This window comes from Scyliorhinus torazame, chromosome 7 (assembly GCF_047496885.1).
Source record: "Scyliorhinus torazame isolate Kashiwa2021f chromosome 7, sScyTor2.1, whole genome shotgun sequence".
Classification (NCBI taxonomy): Eukaryota; Metazoa; Chordata; class Chondrichthyes; order Carcharhiniformes; family Scyliorhinidae; genus Scyliorhinus; species Scyliorhinus torazame.
In genome coordinates, this window is record NC_092713.1 from 266381194 (window position 1) to 266400440 (window position 19247).

General features: G+C 43.0%; 1 protein-coding gene across 3 annotated transcripts in view; it reads right to left on the reverse strand.

The window, feature by feature from the left end:
• The window catches only part of sec24a (SEC24 homolog A, COPII coat complex component), a 101430-nt gene that overhangs the window by 25288 nt on the left and 56895 nt on the right, over positions 1-19247 (reverse strand). For all 3 annotated transcript variants that reach the window (XM_072512413.1, XM_072512411.1, XM_072512414.1), the window contains exons 10-16: positions 18355-18467; positions 12404-12522; positions 9609-9664; positions 7286-7492; positions 5959-6082; positions 4367-4525; positions 3969-4142 (exon numbers count right to left, since the gene is read on the reverse strand). In XM_072512413.1, the coding sequence (XP_072368514.1) occupies positions 3969-4142; positions 4367-4525; positions 5959-6082; positions 7286-7492; positions 9609-9664; positions 12404-12522; positions 18355-18467 (952 nt within the window). The remainder of the gene's footprint in view (positions 1-3968; positions 4143-4366; positions 4526-5958; positions 6083-7285; positions 7493-9608; positions 9665-12403; positions 12523-18354; positions 18468-19247) is intronic.

Here is a 19247-nt window from a genome sequence, read left to right on the forward strand (position 1 = left end):
ATTTCTGGAGTTTTGGATATGCCGGAGCTGCGGACAGGTGCAGGGATGGAGGTCCTTGCCTTTGCCTCATTGGCGGCACGGAGGCGGGTCCTGTTGGGCTGGAGGCTAGCAACGCCGCCGAGTGCTTCGGCGTGGCGACGGGGATTTGATGGAACTTCTGCACCTCGAGATGGTCAAATACACCTTGAAGGGGTCGATTTGAAGGATTCAACCGGAGATGGCGGTTGTTTATATTGTATTTCAGAGAGTTGGTTAGCTTGTTCCTTGGGTTGAAGGGCGGTTGTTTGGGGTTCTGGTTGTTTGCTATGGTTTGCATTTTTGTAATTTTGTAGAAAATGTAAAAACTTTTTAAAACCATCAATAGCGGGCGAGCATTTGGGGGTTAGTGACCATAATTCTCTAAGTTTCAACATCTTGGTGGCACACTGGTGAGCACTGCTGCCTCACAGCTCCAGGGAACCGGGTTCAATTCCGGCCATGGGTGACTATCTGTGTGGAGTTTGCACTTTCTCCCCGTGTCTGCGTGGATTTCCTCCGGGTGCTCCGGTTTCCTCTCACAGTCGAAAGATATGCAGGTTGGGTGGATTGGCCATGCTAAATTGCCCCTTAGTTTCCAAAGGTTAGGTGGGGTTACAGGGTTACAGGGATAGGGTGGGGGGAGTGGGCCTAGAGAGAGTGCTCTTTCGGAGGGTCGATGCAGACTCGATGGATTGAATGGTCTCCTTCTGTACTGTAGAGATTCTATGATCATGGATGGTTTAGAAATCAAATGTCTGAATTGGGGGAAGGCCAATTTCAAGATTAGACAGGATCTGGCAAACGAAGACTGGAGGTTCGCTGCTTGCAGCCAAATCTACATTTCGAAAGTCTTTTAAAAGTGAAGTAATGAGTGTTCAGGGCTAATGTGTTCCTCTATGAGTGAAGAGCAAGGGTGACAAGTCCAGGGAACCTGGATGTCATGAAATATCAAGGGTTGGATAAGAGAAAAAGCATACGGTAGGTATAGAGCACTAAAAACGAGGGAGACCCTTCAGGTGCACAGTGTGTGTGGTGGGAGGGGGGGGGGAGAATCTTAAAAGTAAATTAGGAAGGTAAAGAGGGACCACAAATTATCATTGGCAGATTGGATTAACGAAAACACCAAGGCATTCTGTAAGTACAAGTACAAGATGATGACCAGGGAAAGAGTGGGGCCCATTAGGGACCAAAGGGCCAATCTGTGTGTGGAGCCAAAGGACATGTGCGAAGTCTTAAAATGAATATTTTTCATCTGTATTCACCAAGGAGAAAGTCATAGTAGCTGGAGATTTCAGTTGGGATGGTGAAATTCAGAGAACCTTAAGATTAATAAGGATGAGGTAGTAGATATTTTTAGAGGGCATAAAGGTGCATAAATCCCCAGGGCCAGGTGAGACGTTTCCCAGGCTGCTGTGGGAGACAAGGGAGGAGATTGCTGGGGCCCTGACAGAGATATTTAAATCTTCACTGGCCACAGGTGAATTGCCAGATGACTGGAGGATAGCTAATGTGATACCTTTATTCAAGATGGGCAGCAGGGATAAGTCAGGTAATTACAGGCCAGTTAGTCAAATGTCAGTGGTAGGGAAATTATTGGAAAAAATTGAGGGACAGGATTAATCAATCACTTGGAAAGGCAGGGATTAATCCTGGATAATCAGCACAGATGTGTTGTTGGGACATCCCATGCAACTAATTTGAGTTTTTGTAAAGGTAACTAAATACACTGATGAGGATAATGCAGTTGATGTGGTATACAAGGGCTTTATTAAGGTCTTTGATCAGATTCCACAGGTTAGAACCAATGGGATCCAAGGCAAGTTGGATTCAAAACTGGCTTGTTAATAGGAGGCAAAGGGTGTTGGTGGAGTGTTGCTTTTGTAATTGGAAGCCTATGACCAGCGATGTACCGCTGGGATCAGTGCTGGGATCTTTGCTGTTTGTTTTATATATATTAACGACTTGGGTGTGAATGTAGAAGGCATAATTAGTAAGTTTGCAGACAACATGAAAATTGATGGTGTTGTTGATGGTGAGGACAGTCTGATCAGCTGGTAAATTGGATAGAGTAATGGCAGATGAAATTTAATCATAATAAGTGTGAGGCGATGCACTTTTGGAGGTCTAATAAGGGTAGGATATACACAATGAATGGTAGGTTAAGGATGGGCAATAAATACTGACACAGCCTGCAATGCCCGCGTGCCACAAACAAATTTAAAAAGAGGTCCCTAGGGAGTATTGAGGGACAAAGGGATCTTGATGTACAAGTCCATGGATGCCCGAATGTGGCAGCACAGATAGATAGGGTGGTGAAGAAGGCATACGGAATGCTCGTCTTCTTTGCCAGGGCATAGAATATAGGAGCTGGGAGGTCTTGGTACAACTTTATAAAACATTGGTTAGGAATACTGTGCAGTTCTGGTCAACACACCATCGGAAGAATGTCATTGCACTGGAGGGGGTGCAGAGGAGGTTCACTAGGATGTTGCCTGGGATGGACAGTTTCAGCTACGAGGAGAGACTGGATAGGCTGTGTTTGTTTTCCCTGGAGCAGATGAGGCTAGGGGCGGGGGGGGGGGGGGGGGCTTGATTGAGGTATTCAAAATTGAGATAGACCCTGAGAATCGTTTCCCCATGGCAGAGGTGTCTAAGATCAGAGGGTGTAGGTTTACAGTGAGGAGTAAGTGGGTTAGAAGGAACCCGAGGAAATATTTTTTCACCAGAGAGCGGTGGAAATATGGAACGTGCTGCCTGAGAGGATAGTAGAGGCAGGTACTCTCAACATTTAAGGAGCATCTGGTCGAGCCACGCATAGTAGGCTATGGACCAAGTACTAGTAAATGGGATTAGTCTAGATTTGATGGCTGGCATAGATATGGTGGGCCGAAGGGCCTGTTTCTGTGCTGTATGACTATGATTCTATTTGTGATCTTTGAAAAGTAACCTTTGTGAATGGAATTCAGATGAAAGGTCATTGGGCTAAAGCAGTGGTGGGCAACCTGCAGCCCAGGGGTCACATGTGGCCTATGAGGATTTTGAGTGCAGCCCACGAGACATTTTGTTGTCCACACAGAGTTGCCACATTCCACTGGTTTCCTTCGACATTGCTTTTTTCCCATCAGTCTAGCTGAAGTGATACACATGAAGTGCGAGCTGATTGCTCACAACATGGACTGTGGGAGTCGTGAGCTCCCTCTGCATCCAATCAAGTATTTATTGTATTTTTACCACTTCAGATTGATGACAATTCTATTAAAATATGAAAGCATTTTTTATAACTTATGAAATATTCAGCATGTATGTAATATATTCAATCTTATTGAAAGGTCACGATTAGTGAACAGGCCTGATTTCAATCTTGCGGCCCACTGAGATGAAGGAGGGCTACTGATGCAGCCCACTCACTCGTCTAGGTTGCCCATCACTGGGCTAAAATGTTAATGGTTTTGCTCTCCACAAGTCTGAGCTTTGAACGTTTCCAGCCTTTTCTGTTTATACTTGCAGATTTCTAGCATCTGCAGTACTTTGCTTTTGTTGTAGATATACAGATGTTTCCACCTGGGGGAAAGAAAAGCTTGGTGCCATAAATGCAAGATAGTCACCAATAAATCCAATTTAGATGAATGGAATTCGGGAGAAACATTGTTACGAAAAGTGTAGTACAAATGTAGAGCACGCTACCACAGGGAATAGTTTGAGATGAATAGCACAGACACATTTAAGGAGAAGCTGAATTAAATAAAAGAGAAAAGAACAGAACTATATGCTGATAGGGTTAGATATAGAGTTGGGGGGGGGGGCAGCTTCTAGGGAGTATAAACACCAATTCAGCCCTTTTGGATTGTAAACAATTTTCTGTGCTATAAATTCTGTACAGCAATAACTTCTGGATGAATTCAGAAAAATTAGACACGTGGATAGTAAATATTATTCTTGTTTATCGATACCTTTACTTGACGTATACAATAGGGCAGCTTGAAATGAGACAAGCTGCACATCTACCAGATTCTCTTCTATTGACATCTGTACTGCAAACCCTGAATCAGGATTTATATTCGGCAATGACAGTAAGTCTGTAGAACGCACAAAGAAATTTCCATGGAAAGTATGGATGGCGAGACCTGGTGAGAAAGCAAAAAGGATGTTCAGTTACATGTGGTAAATATGGTGTCAATATTTACTGAAATTCGAAAACATTGTCAGGCCACATTCAATAGCCTAGTATGTCCACAAGACCACAAAAAAGGAAAAGTTCATAATATTCCCATTGCAGTTTTAAGTATGGTCTTTAGATTTCCTGTAGCCAGGCACAACAGTTTCAGCAGTACAGGTGAATTGCACTGACCTTTTGTGCATCGTATCCTCATGACTGCTTCAAAGCCAATCTTTCTAGTTAAGTAGCGTTGCAGGTCCTTCTGAAACTTCTCCACCAGGACAGGATTATGTTTGTGATGATAGGATGGGTAAGAGTAAATGCAACCAGCTGAGTACTTCGAAATACAGGCTGAAAAACATTAGCAAACAGCTTCTGCTTGTTAAATTTAGATACAAGGACTGCAAAAAACAGTGCATAAATCATTTCCATTATTCAACAGTAACTTGCATTTACATGGCAGCTTTAACTGAACTGCAACCAGACAAAAGAAAAGGCAAAATGTTAGAAATATTCAACAGGTCAGGCAGCATCTGTGGAAAGAGAAACTAGAGTTAATGTTTCAGGTTCATAATCTTTCAGCTGGGAAATGTTGAAAATGTGATAATTATTAAGCAAGTGAAAGGGGCGAGGAGGGGATACAGTGGGATAAAGAAAAAATGCCTGTGATAGAGTGAAAGGCGGAAGAGATTAAATGACAAGAGTTAGTGATGCAAGCTTAGAGGTAGTGGAAATGAGGCAAGAAACAAATCATTTGTCCAAAGGGGTCAATGGCAGAATCATGAACAATTGCAGTCCAAAAGCAAATGCAGCACAAAAACAAAAAATACAAAACTGAAACAAAATGTGGACTGACATTATGATCTGAAATTGTTTACATCTCAATATTGAGATGGAAAGCCATACAGTGTCTAATCAAAAGATGAGAATTACCTCGCTCTTCCATGGTCTCAGCCCGTGGCACCTCATCTTTCAATCAGACAGTCAGTAGCCTTCCAGATCCAGCACCGGGTTCAACAATTTTCGATCATAACTTTATTTTTTGCAGGTTTTGTCTCCTTATTTTTGCTTTTGTAGCTGTTTAGGACTGTCATTCAGATCTCCTCTCGACACGGCTTTGTTTTTTTTTTTGCTTATCCAATTACCTTTGGCCTTGTGTGACAAATTCTTCCACACTCCCACAGACATCCACTTTTTCTTCAGTTTCCTGCCTTCCCTCTTTCACTTGTTTAAAAGCTACCACATTTCTAACTTCAACCTGAAACGTCGGGTGTGGTAATGGCTGCTAAATCTCATGAGCGGTCAAAAACGGTATTCGCACCAGCAAAATCTTAGTTCACTGCGGCGTGAACGTGATTTCTATAGATTTTATTAAATCATATGATTCCCCACGACGTTTCTTCCGCCATCACACTGGCAAGAATCACTCCTTATTTTCAAAAATATCCAATGAGAAGCTCAGCTCAGGGTCAAAAGGGGCACTGCAGTTACGCATAGTGGCAGGGAGGGGGTGCTTTTAGAATTGAGCAAAGGTTGTTACAATTCTAGTCACCATAGTTCTCCGAGGACCATAGGCTGACTGGTGGTGATTTATACCGAGGGTACCAGGCCTCGGGCAAGGTTGACAAGGCAGGGCCTTCATAACCGTAGCTGGTACAGGAATTGAACCCGCGCTGTTGGCGTTGCTCCGCATCATGAGCCACATGTCCAGTCAACTGAGCTAGTTACAGAAATCACAGTGCAATTCTTAAGAATAGTGGTTAACTTCCTATATTACTACTTACTCAGAGATGCCAAATCAGAATATTGACTATTGAACATGAAGAGGTCCACTGCAATCTGCTGTCCTGAACAGTCCAGGGCAAGCTTCTTGTAGAAATCAATGGCTGGAGAAAGATGCTGCACATCCTTAGAAAATAAAAATAAAAAAGGGTGCATTTAATATTCACATGATCAAGTTAATTTAAGAAAAACTCAGATCTGGAGAAATTATTGAAAAAATGACATTGAAAAATGAACCACCTGTAGACTTTCAAACATTTAGGTTACATTCATACCACATTTTAGAACATCATCACTAATATTGGGGGTATTACTTAATGTGAAGATTGCAAAGCAATCATTCAGATTTACTGAGTATAAACAATTGGGAAAACAATACAACTTTACCACTTTTATATTCAAGCAGAGGTAGCCCATAAAGACTTTAAGAGTCAACCACATTACTGTGGATCTGGGGTTATTTGTAGGCCAGACCAGGTGATAATGGCAGATTTCCTTCCTTAAAAGGACATTTGTGAACCAGATGGGGTTTTCCAACGATCAATACTGGTTTGATGGTCAAAATTCAATTTTCACTTCCTGCCATGGTGGGATTTGAACCTGGAGCATTTACCCTGGGCCTCTGGATTACTAGTCCAGTGACAGGGCAGCACAGTGGCATAGTGGTCACGGTGGCGCAGTGGTTAGCACTGCTGCCTATGGCACTGAGGACCCGGGTTCGATCGCAGCCCTGGGTCATTATCTGTGTGGAGTTTGCATATTCCCCCGTGTCTGCGTGGGTTTCACCCGCACAACCCAAAGCGGTGCAGGTTAGGTAGATTGACCACGCTAAATTGCCCCTTAATTGGAAAAAAATAATTGGATAGTCTAAATTTATTTTAAAGAAACTAATCCAGTGACAATACCACTACCTCCCCTTATGTGATATCACAAGTATATATCACACAAATTTCCCATGAGACAAACAAGATGCACTGAATTAACATCTGATCAACTAAGATATTTTAAAATTATGTAGTCTCAGAGATATCCTCAAAGGCAGTTGAGGAAAAGTAGTCTACCATAGAAGATATCAAAACTTTAATTTCCTATGAAAAACCACACTTGCTGTTCAAACATTGACACAAAGAGCAGCATCCAGGGGCTGGTTTAGCACAGGGCTAAATCGCTGGGGTTGAAAGCAGACCAAGGCAGGCCAACAGCACGGTTCAATTCCCGTACCAGCCTCCCCAAACAGGCACCAGAATGTGGCGACTAGGGGCTTTTCACAGTAACTGCATTTGAAGCCTACTTGTGACAATAAGCGATTTTCTTTTCATTTCATCCTACCTTTAAGCTAGACCTTTGATTGGGATCCTCCCTGGATTTTAGGGCACCTACACCTAATGAAGGTAACTGTGTTTGGAAGACAGAGGCACGACCACCAGTGGGAGACATCAACTTGAATGCAGCCTGTAATGCAGGGCCCAGGGCACTTTGAGTCTCCAATGTATTGCTGAACATTTGCGGTAAAGTTCTCAGCAAGTCCTGGATCAACTGAAATCATAAAGGAGAAACATAAACCACCGTTTTGGCCCAAGATTACATAGTAATCAAAATGAACCAGTCACGTGTACCTTTAATTTCCTGTGTTGCAGTAACTGCTTCATTATTGGATAGTGACATATTGCTATGCAGAAGCTAATTAATAGTCATCACCTACATTCTAAGCAACTTCAACACAAATTACAATATTTTCAGCATGAGAAGATGAAGCCAAAAATTGCAGTGGGAAAGTATTAGTACATTGGTAACGAGTCCATGTTTTATTTTGGTCAGTTGGGTGTCAATGTGATTACGGCAATCCAAATGAATCAACCAAATAATGCACAGAGATGGTGTTTCTGTTTATCCAATGCAGAGTATGGACTTTCTTGCTATAAGTACATAGTTAATTTATCGGATGCTGGAGAACTTAGTGTATGTTATAAAATTTCAGACACAGAGAGGCTTGGTCAACTAAAACTACATAGAGTCAGGGTCGAAAAGTGCAGAAAAGGCCTTCCGGCCCATCAGGTCTGCACCATAAGTAACTACCCCTAATCCCGTGCTAATCCAATTTATCAGCACTTGTCCCATAACCTTGAACGTGATGGTGTTTCAAGTGTTCATCCAAGTGCTTTTGAACGGTTGTGAGATTTCCAGCTTCCACCAACTTCCCATGCAGTGCATTCCAGATTCGCACCACCCTCAGAGTGAAACTGCTTTTTAGCAATTCCCCTCACCCCAAAACAATGCCCCCTTGTGATTGACTCCTCAACCAAGGGGAACAGCTGCTTGCCATTTACCCTGTCCAAACCCCGCAATCTTGTACACCTCAATCATATTCCCCCCCAGCCTTCTCTGCTCTTAAAAAAAACAATCCAAGCCTACCAAGTCTCTCCTTATACTTCAGATGCTCCAACCCAGGCGACATCCCGGTGAATCTCCTCTACCCCCTCCAGTGCAATCACTTCCTTCCTAAGTGAGGTGACCAGAACTGCATAGTACTCCAGCTGTAGCCTAACCAACCTTCTGTTTAGTAAAATCTGCCTTGCCCCAATCCAAAACAGTCTTTGGCAGGTCATCTTTTCTCTTCTACATAGCAAACTTGAACCATACCGTGTTGTGGTCACGGTCACTAAAATGCTCCCCCACTGTCACATTGAACACTTGTCCGGCTTCGTTCTTCAGAACCAGATCCAGCACTGCCCCATCTCTTGTTGGGCCTTCTACATATTTGATACAAAAGATTCCCCTGAATAGATTTCAAGACACAGCTTGTCAGCACGATGCAATGGCAAGCTTCCTGTTGATTGACCAGCAAGCACTGCTTAATCCATTAACGTTCTGGTTTGCAAGATTAATTTAAATTAATTACAGAGCTGGGTGAAAATCGTGATGGCCTGGTTGGTCAATAAGTGACCTGGAGCACTATATATCTGCTTAGGTCTGGTGCTGGACTACCTAGTCTGCTTTGAGGAATGACTTCAATTTTCCACTTCCAATGGTGCCACCTCAATTGCCATGGGGCCCTGCTTACCATCAATCACATCCTAACTGCGAAGGATTCTCAGCCACCAGGTTAACCAAGGGTATGTGCTCTCACTAGTCAGACAAGGGAAACGAAGAAGAAAAAGATTCCCATAAAATTTGCTAATGGATTGTCCAGCCCTCACAGGATATGCAACCATTATATCCCACAAATTTGTTTCACTAGCTAGATATGTGGAGTTCCAGCAGTCATTGCTTGCAAGCTAATCAGGATAAACAACAACATTGGCTGTGTGACCATGTGGTCTCAATCAGAATCCAGGTAATCCACGTAGCACCTGCTGCACCAAATCTTGGTTATCCACATCAAAGAGAAGAAATTACAGTGAACCATGGTGGTAAGACGTGAGGGCACCATAAACAAGTCCAATATTGCATACCAGGCTTATTCATCATCAATGTTAGCCAATAGGTCCTTCTGAAGGGGGGCTCCGAGTGTGTCAATGATAAAAATGAATTATATATTAGAGATGCATCTTTTTAAGTGATAGCCATGTGTTGTAGTTATCAGGATAGTCACGATTAGTCTATTTCAATGTATATTTGATTCTATATAAATGTAGCATATTCCAATAGTTACCTCTTTGCTTTCATTCAAGTTCACCAGCAAGTTGTCTGGAGTTGGTATAAAGATATCTGCAAAAGACGAGCATTATTTCTGCTTTAAGGTGGGATCTTCAGTTTGAAGCAATTGTCCCATTTCACTTTTGCACAGATTTGCCATTAAACCCAAATTAAATACCTAAAACAGGTTCTGGTCATTCTCCCATTGCTGCTGTGGGATCTTGCTGCATCCAAATTGGCTGACACGCTTCCTATAGTAAAGCAAGGGTGGCCAAACGCTTGGTTAAAGAAGTGGGAGGGTCTGACAGGAAGAAAGATAGAGAGCCCGAGGAGTTCAGTGGACGAATTCCAGAATTTAGGGATGCGATGACCAACGGTGGGACAAAAGGAGGGAGAAACACAAGAGATTGGAGTCAAAGAACTAGAACGTTTGCAGATAAAGATATTGAAGGGCTGACAGTTACAAGACAGTGAAGATAGGTCTATGTTAACATTTAGTTCCAAGATTTTTAATTTAGGTGTTGGAAGGCTTTAAGTCAACATAATCTAGTAAGGGCACAGCTGATGGGCTGGTGGGAATTGGTGCAGGATAGGAGAAAGACAACAGGGTTTGGGATGAGCTGAAATTTAGAGGATGGAGACTGGACAGCTAGCCAGATGAGTATTGGAATAATTAAGTCTAAAGAGAGTGAGGGTTAGAGGAAAATCTACAACACCTTGTATTTCTGAAGTGCCTTTAAAGTAATAAAACACTCCCAAGATGCTTCCAAGAAGCACTACAAAGCGAGATTTGACGCTGAACCAAATGACCAAAAACTTGATCTACGTGGTAGGTTTTAAGGCATGTTTTAAAAGAGGAAAGAGAGGTAGTGTGCAAAGGAACTTTAGAGCTTGACAGCTGAAGACACGGTCATCAATGGTAGTTCAATCAAATGGGGCATGAGACCATAAATTGAGGGATTGCTGATAACGGAGAGCTTTGGTGGGAGAGGAGGTTGTATGGATGGGGCGCGAGAGGCCAGGGAGGGATGTGATCATGGAACATAAGGGCGAGAGTTTAAAAAAAATTATTTAACCAGAAAATCAATGTAGGTCAGTGGGTACAGTGTGGGGAAGTGGTTTGGGACAATGGAGGAAACAGAACTTGATGAACCCAAGGATGTGGGCAGAGTTTTGGACAAACTCAAGTTTACAAAAGGCAGAAGGCCGGAGGCTGGATCGGAATAATCAAGTCCAGAAGTGACAACAGCATGGATGAAGGTTTCAACTCAAAATGAACTAAACCAGATGTGGTTGAGCAATGCTACAAAAGTGGAAAAAGGCATTCTCAGCAATGGCTTGGGTATGTGGTCAGAAAATCTCAGTATCAAATATGATACCAAGCTTATTAACAATTTTGTTCAGCTTCAGATAGTTGCCAGGTAGGGGAATGAAATCCAGGGCCATAAAATGAAGTAGTAGCAGGGCCCAAATACAATGGTTTTGGACATCCCAATATTTGATTGGAGGAAATTTCTACTCATCCAGTGCCAGATCTCAGACAATTTGTTAAGGTAGCCAGAGAGATGGTGGTAAAAAATTTGGGTGTCACTAACGTCTACTTGCAAAACTAACACCTTCTTTGGAAATATCTCTGAGGGACAACATGTAGGTAGGAAATTAGAAGGGGCTAAGGATAGATCATGGGGGCACCAAAGATAATGGTGCAGGGGCAGGAAGGAAAGCCATTTCAGGTGATACAGACTACAATTAGAAAACAATAGAACCAGAGAAGTGCAGTCCCACCCAGCTGGCTGGAGAGATGGTGGAACAGTCAAAGATGTCAAAGGTACCAGAACAGTCGAGAAATACTGGGACGGTAATTTACCTTTTTCACTGTGTCATAAAGAGCAATTTCGGTAATGACACAGGAATAGAAACCTGATTGGATGGATTCTAATGTGGAGCTCCAGGAAAGATTGTCATGGATGAAGCACAACACATTCATGACTTTGGAGAAGAAAGGGAAGTTGGAAATGGGTAGTAGTTTGCAAGGATTGGAGTTGTCAAAGGTTGGTTGTTTGAAGAGATGGGTGATGGTGATAGATTTGAAGGGGAGAGAACTATTAACAAGATCAGCCATCATGGAAGCCAGGAAGGAAAGTTGAAAGGTCAGCAGTTGCTTGGAATAGGATCGAAGGAGCAGACCGTGGGTTTGAGCACAAATGGAACTTAGAAAGGGGATATGGGAAGACAATGTGAATTCATGGCTAGAGTAGGGAGGGAAGCTTTACAGGAAGCTTGACCCAGTGGGCTAGGGGAATGGAGAGAAGGGGCAAAGGTAGCTGATCAAATAGTCTCAATTTTGGTAACCGTAGTTCATGAGCTTTTGCACATTGTTGGAGGTGAGAAACGTGGTAGCCTTTGTGATGGAGGACAAAGGGTCAGAAGTTCAGCTCAGCAACGAACAGATACAGAGGTTGCAAACAATCTGCCTCAATCAGAGACTGTGGCTTGGAATAGGGAGAGGGATATGGAGTTTATGGGACATAAATACAACACCTTCAATTTTCCAAAGTATAGTGTGGCTCATCCAAGATGCAATTTCAGGCAGTTTAACTTACAAATCTCATTCAAATTTCTCTTGCAAGCTTTGAGCGGCTTTGCAGTTGTAAAATTACCATTTACATTTCAGCTAATGCAATCGTCAAGAGATCAGTGATCATATGATTTTTAAAATATTTACTTCCAAGTTATTACACATCAAATATTCATATTGTTCTAAGATCTTCATACACTGTGCAGTGAAAAATTACCTGCTGTAAAACATACCTTCTATGTCTGAGACCACCATCATCTGAGGCTGAGATAGGCCTTCCTGAAGACTGTAGAAATGAATGGTGCTGTCAAATGTAATAAAACCTATCCTAGTACGTGAATCACCAGGTAACCTGAAAATTTCAAAAGGAAGCTGAATCATTCTGGATCCGATCCTTCTGAACTGCAAACTTCTGATCAAGGAGCTTATCCACTTTAAATATCAGTTTAAACACTTCTGTTTTATAAATCCATCCTCATGTTCTTTTAGTTGGAAAAATATCCATCTAATTGCATGACAAACAGAAAAGTGGACTTATAAATATTTTCTTTACATGCTAAACCCGGCTTTTTGGTTTGGGTGTCATCTATGTCGACTGTTCCACAAGCCCCATTTTGCTTAAAATATTTCTAAATTTGTTAAGTACCAACCTTTCAATTTCTAATTTTTTCAGAAATTGAACTCGACCAGATGTTGAACTGGAACTTAATTAACGCAGAGCTTTAACCAATCCCAGGAGTTACTGTTTCTTAACCACTGGGGGCCACAGGCAATCATATATGCAGAACTTTAGAGTAGGGAAAAGAAACACATGCATAGGGACATTTCCCCCCAAAAGAACAGAACTGTGCAGCACGATCACTTTTCAATTCCGTTGAAGCAGCTAGCAGCTTCATTTCTACACAGTCTAATTTGCTGAAATTATCGAGCATATGGATGAAATATGATAATGCACCATTCTGCTCAGAGTGTCTGTTAACATATCCTGTACTTGTATTAAATGTTCCATGGCAAAAAAATAATTTTATGTTGGCAACATCAATGGCAGATGAGGTGTGAATCGACAAACAAAACAGGTCCTACCCTGCAAAGAATAAACAATCAAATCAAGAGCAAGATGCCAAACATAATACTCAATTATGGGCCCATCACGAAAGTAAAACACCACATACACTACTTGAACCGACAGTCAGTTTATAGCAATCTAACTGGTGATCTTTGTCGAACACGGCCTGCTCTTGGAGACATATCAAATGCTAGAATTTTAATTCTAAGGCATGTGCAAGTTCAAATCCATCATACTACAGCTCAACTGTCAGTCTTTACTTGAAGACACCAGATTGTGTGGCAGGTCGCAGCCTGTAAAACTGCCGTGGGTACCTTGCATCCAAAACCAAATAGTAACCATCAATCTTAAATCACAGCTATCTAGATTCACTGACGCCTCTACTAAGGGGGAACGTACCTTCCTATCTATGTCCTTCACAATTTTGAACACCTCAAGCGGCACAGTGGTTAGTACTGCTGCCTCACAGCACCAGAGGCCTGGGTTCAATATCTGTGTAGAGTTTGCAAAGCCTTGGTGGCACACTGGTGAGCACTGCTGCCTCACAGCTCCAGAACCCAGGTTCAATTACGGCCTTGGGTGACTGTCTGTATGGAGTTTGCACTTTCTCCCCGTGTCTGCGTGGGTTTCCTCCAGGTGCTTCAGTTTCTCCCCACAATCCAAAGATGCAGTTTAGGTGGATTGGCCATGCTAAATTGCCCCCTAGTATCCAAATGTTAGGTGGGTTTTTGGGGAGTGGGCCTAGGTAGTCTGGTCTTTCAGAGGGTCGATGCAGACTCAATGGGCCAAATGGCCTCCTCCTGCACAGTAGGGATTCTATGATACAGTAATATAACATTCATGCTCAATCAGGTCTGCCTTCAGTCTTCTCTGCCGAGACCAACTCAAGCCTAACCAGCATCTCTTCATAACTGAAATGCTCCAGTCCAGGCAACATCCGGGTGGATCTCCTTTTTACCCTCCCCAGCGCACTCACATCCTTCCGAAAGTGTAGGGACCAGAACTACACACAATACTGTAGCTGTGGCCTCAAGCATTTTATACAGCTCCATCATAAGCTTCCTGCTCTTATATTCTATGCCTCAGCAATAAAGACAGATATCCCATATGCCTACTTAACCACCTTATCTACCAGTGCTGCTGCCTTCAATAGTCTTTGGACATGCACCCAAAGGTCTCTCTAATCCTCCGTACTTCTTAGCGTACTACTGTTCATTGCGCATTCTGTTGCCGTGTTAGTCTTCCCAAAATGCATCACCTGCAAAATTCCATTTGCTACTGTTCTGCCCATCTGACCAGCCCATCTACTTTGACCAGCCTGTGATCTAAGGCTTTACTCCTCACTATTTACCACACCACCAATTTTTGTGTCATCTGCGAATCATACCCTCCACATTCCCGCCCAGTAACCACAAAGACAAATATAATCATATGCCATTAAAGTGAAAGGGAGTAAGGGCGGCACGGTGACACAGTGGTTAGCATTGCTGCCTACGCCGTTGATGACTCAGGTTCGATCCCGGCTCTGGGTCATTGTCCATGTGGAGTTTGCACATTCTCTCCGTATCTGCGTGCGTTTCACCCCCACAACCCAAAGATGTGCAGGTTAGGTGGATTGGCCACACAAAATTTCCCCTTAATTGGAAAAAAATAATTGGGTACTCTAAAAAGTGAAAGTGAGTATTCATAACCAGTAACTTGTCTTCCTCACCAAACATCCAATTCCAAATAATTTTGGAAAATGGTCTAACATTTACAGGAACATATATATTCTTGAAATCTACAGCTCAAAGGCAACTTTACAAGATGCTGTTTGTTTAATCTGCAGGAATGTTACTTTGTGAATATGTTTGTTCATATTGGAGGCCCAGATAATAGAAAACATAGGTACTTTATAACAGCAGAAACTATTGCTTGTAGCCCAAGTTGCTATTCCAATCAAGTTAGGAAAAGGGGAAAATTGGTATCCGATCAATTCTTTCAAATATTTAACAGGATGCCCACAATCTCTTCATCCTTAATGAAAGCACATTTCCCACATTTTCTTTTCAGTTCTAAGCAATAATCATTCAAGCGCTAACACTCTAGTGTGTATGAGCAGTTACTGCCCATAATTCATCATGTAACTGTGACATGTTTACTAACCACTTGGCTTATTTCAACACATTACAGGATCACTCAGGAGTGAAAAGAAAATTCAGAAGGGATACCAAAAAACAAACAAGCTGACAATAGGTTCCATTCCGCAGGGAATGCGCAAAGAGATCAAAGACCATCTTGGTTGGTTGGGAGAAGCCAAAGAAGGGTGTACCCAGAGGTGTGGCAGTTAAGAAACATTGCAAGCATTTATCTCAAGCAATAATTTGCATAAAATTAGCTAGCCGTGTACAAGAATATGAGTATTTTCCAGAAACTCAGTATATATTTGGATTTTTGTTCAAATAAAAGACAAAGTTGGAAAGCCTCATGGCAAACATCTAGGCTTTCCTCCATAATTAAAAAAAACGGAGGTCTCCTTAAATAAACATGCGTTGAGGGAGAAGAGAGAATGCACGAGTGAGGGGAGTTAGGTTAGAAAACATTTCTCCTCTGACGAGGCCGGTTGGGCAGATGGAGGAGGACTTCAAAAGATAGGACATGTTGCCGCTCTCGCTAGCGGGTAGAGTGCAGTCGGTCAAAATGGTGGTCCTCCCGAGGTTTCTTTTTGTGTTCCAGTGCCTTCCAATTGTAATCACCAAGGCCTTGTTTAAGAGGGTAGGCAGGAGTATGATGGGTTTTGTGTGGGCGAATAAGACCCCGAGGGTAAGGAGGGGGTTTCTGGAGCGCAGTAGGGACCAAGGAGGGTTGGCGCTGCCGAATCTGGGTGGCTACTACTGGGCAGAAAATGTGGCGATGATCCGTAAGTGGGTGATGGAGGGAGAGGGGGCGGCGTGGAAGGGGTTGGAGATGGCGTCCTGCAAAGGAACGAGCCTGGGGGCGCAGGTGACGGTACCGCTGCCGCTCTCGCCGACAAGGTACACCACGAGTCCGGTGGTGGCGGCAACGCTAAAGATCTGGGGCCAGTGGAGACGGCACAGGGGTGCAATGGGAGCCTCGGTGTGGTCCCCGATCAGGGGTAAACATCGGTTTGTCCCAAGGAGGATGGACGGGGGGTTTCAGAGCTGGCATCGAGCAGGGATTAGAAGAATGGGGGACCTGTTCATTGATGGGACGTTTGCGAGCCTAGGGGCGCTGGAGGAGAAGTTTGGGCTACCCCCGGGAAATGCTTTCAGATACATGCAGGTGAGGGCGTTTGTGAGGTGGCAGGTGAGGGAATTCCCATTGCTCCCGGCACAGGAAATTCAAGACAGGGTGATCTCGGGTGTATGGGTCGGAGAGGGCAAGGTGTCGGCGATATACCAGGAGATGAGAGAAGAGGGGGAGGCGTTGGTAGAGGAGCTGAAGGGTAAATGGGAGGAGGAGCTGGGGGAGGAGATTGAGGAGGGGCTATGGGCTGATGCCCTAAGTAGGGTTAATTCCTCTTCTTCGTGTGCCAGGCTTAGCCTGATACAGTTTAAGGTGGTTCATAGAGCGCACATGACGGGGGCGAGGCTGAGTAGGTTCTTTGGGGTGGAGGACAGATGTGGGAGGTGCTCAGGAAGCCCGGCAAACCATGTCCATATGTTTTGGTCATGCCTGGCACTGGAGGGGAGTGGCGGGAACAGTATCCAAGGTGTTGAAAGTCTGGGTCAAGCCAAGTTGGGGGCTAGCTCTATTTGGAGAAGTGGACGAGCCGGGAATGCAGGAGGCGAAAGAGGCCGGCATTCTGGCCTTTGCGTCCCTAGTAACCCGGTGAAGGATCTTGCTAATGTGGAAGGAGGCGAAGCCCCCCAGCGTAGAGGCCTGGATAAACGATATGGCAGGGTTTATCAAGTTAGAGAGGATAAAGTTTGCCTTGAGAAGGTCTGCGCAGGGGTTTTACAGGCGGTGGCAACCGTTCGTAGACTATCTCGCGGAGCGTTAGATGAAGGTCGGTCAGCAGCAGCAGCAACGGGGGGGGGGGGTCTGTCTGGGGGGTATTTGAGCAAGAAAATACATGAAGGATCTGGAAAACTGACATGTACAGGAGGAATCCAATGTTGTGTAATATATCGTTTTACCATGTTTATGTCTTGCTGTGTGCGTTTTCTTTCTATTTGTTACGGGGGGGGGGGGGATTGTTTGTGAGGGTGAAAAATTGTGTTAAAAATCTTAATAAATTTTTTTTTTTTTTTTTTTTTTTTTTACAAGAAAACATTTCTCCAGCTTCCCTGGTCATATTTAACAGGTGTATATATATATTAACGATTGCATATCATATATAATTGGCTCCCATTTTTACACAAGTGCACATGGATCAAATTTGTTAAAACATGCAACAAAGAGTCAACACCTACAGTAGAAAACTGGGGCGGGGGGAAATGCAACAATGAGGCTGCAAATAGTAATGCAGTCAGGAATCTTATAGATCAAAGTACCATATTCAAACTCTTTCATGTGGCGAATTGACTACACTCAGACACACTAGTTGTGAAGTAATATTGGGAATGAAAACTACTTTTTAAAAAAAAAGAACATGTCTGTGAGGCACCCATAATTTTAAACAAAAGATAAACTGGAAAACATTGAGAATTCAAAAAAGTGAAGCTTGCTTCTGTAATTTATTTGAAAGGGACAATAAAAGAATCAAGTAATCTTCAATACTGAAAAGTAGTATTTTACAGCTGGTGTGAGACTGGTCACGCCGTAGCAGCATGTTAACATTTTATGGAATCAAACTAAGCCTGTTGCACCCTTCAGCAAATCTCTGACATTTGAAAGTGGGACTACTTATTTGCGATACTATATAGTAGAATTAAAGTATCTTAAAGTTCCCAGTTTCTGTGTTGTGGAAGTCTATTACAACTGGATAAGATTATTATAATAAATTCCATTTTGTGTTTCTCTACTCCTTAAATGATCAATATGTACCTTTTTAAAATAAACCACATGGCTATAAATCCAGCAAATGCACTTTGAAATTCCAAGAATTCAAAGCAGTCAAATAAATATAAAAGCTTTCCATTAAAAACCTGTCAGATTATAGGAAAAAAATCTTACACATCCAGATTATCCAACAATGATTGGCAGACAATGTTCAAGTATCCAGATTCTACTGCGTTATGCGACACATCCAAGATGTAAAGGTAAACTGCAGGTTGTGGTGGCCGCAGCTGAAAAAAAAAACAAATATTGATGAAGTATGTATGATGTCTGCAATGAAAAAGTTAGAAAAACTGTAATCATACTATAAAACAAGTAGTCACACCTGTAAATGCAAATGATTGAAATTTTGTATGTTTAAACCAGATTGGTAAAATATGTAAATAGAAAGGAGATTGGTTTCTAGAAATATGCCCAATCTATTAAGTTGTCAAATTTTCCAAAACACAAGTTTGGCTTTTTTGAGATATCTTAAGTCTAATGCTATTTCATTTAGTATCATTTATTGCATCTCTCCTCCGCACTAAAAACAGAATTTCTGAACTTCCGGTGACGGTAATGTGCTGAGTGGACGCACATCAGATGACTCTGCTCAAAACCAGAACAAAATAGGTACTTTTAGGCAAATTTTGCCTGAGAATTCGAAGGCAAATTAACCTCAACGGTGAGAAGAAAGGATCAACAGCAAAATGCCAGCAACCGGGAGCTCGAGGGGTCGAAGGGACAGCAGAAGTGGCGGAAAGGGCCACGAGCAGCAGGCAGACCCACGAGGCGAGGGGGCCCTGGCCACCCAAGAGCGAGGGAGACCGACGACCCATGCATCAGCCTCCCCCCACCATCTGGAGACAGATGGAAGACCTTCCTCATGAAGGAACTGACCGCCATGAAAGAGGCGATCAGGATCAAAATCCAGCTGGCGGTGACAAAGGCAATTGTCACGAAACAAAAGGCAATCTACGGGTTGGAGAAGAAGGTATAATATAATAATCTTTATTGTCACAAGTAGGCTT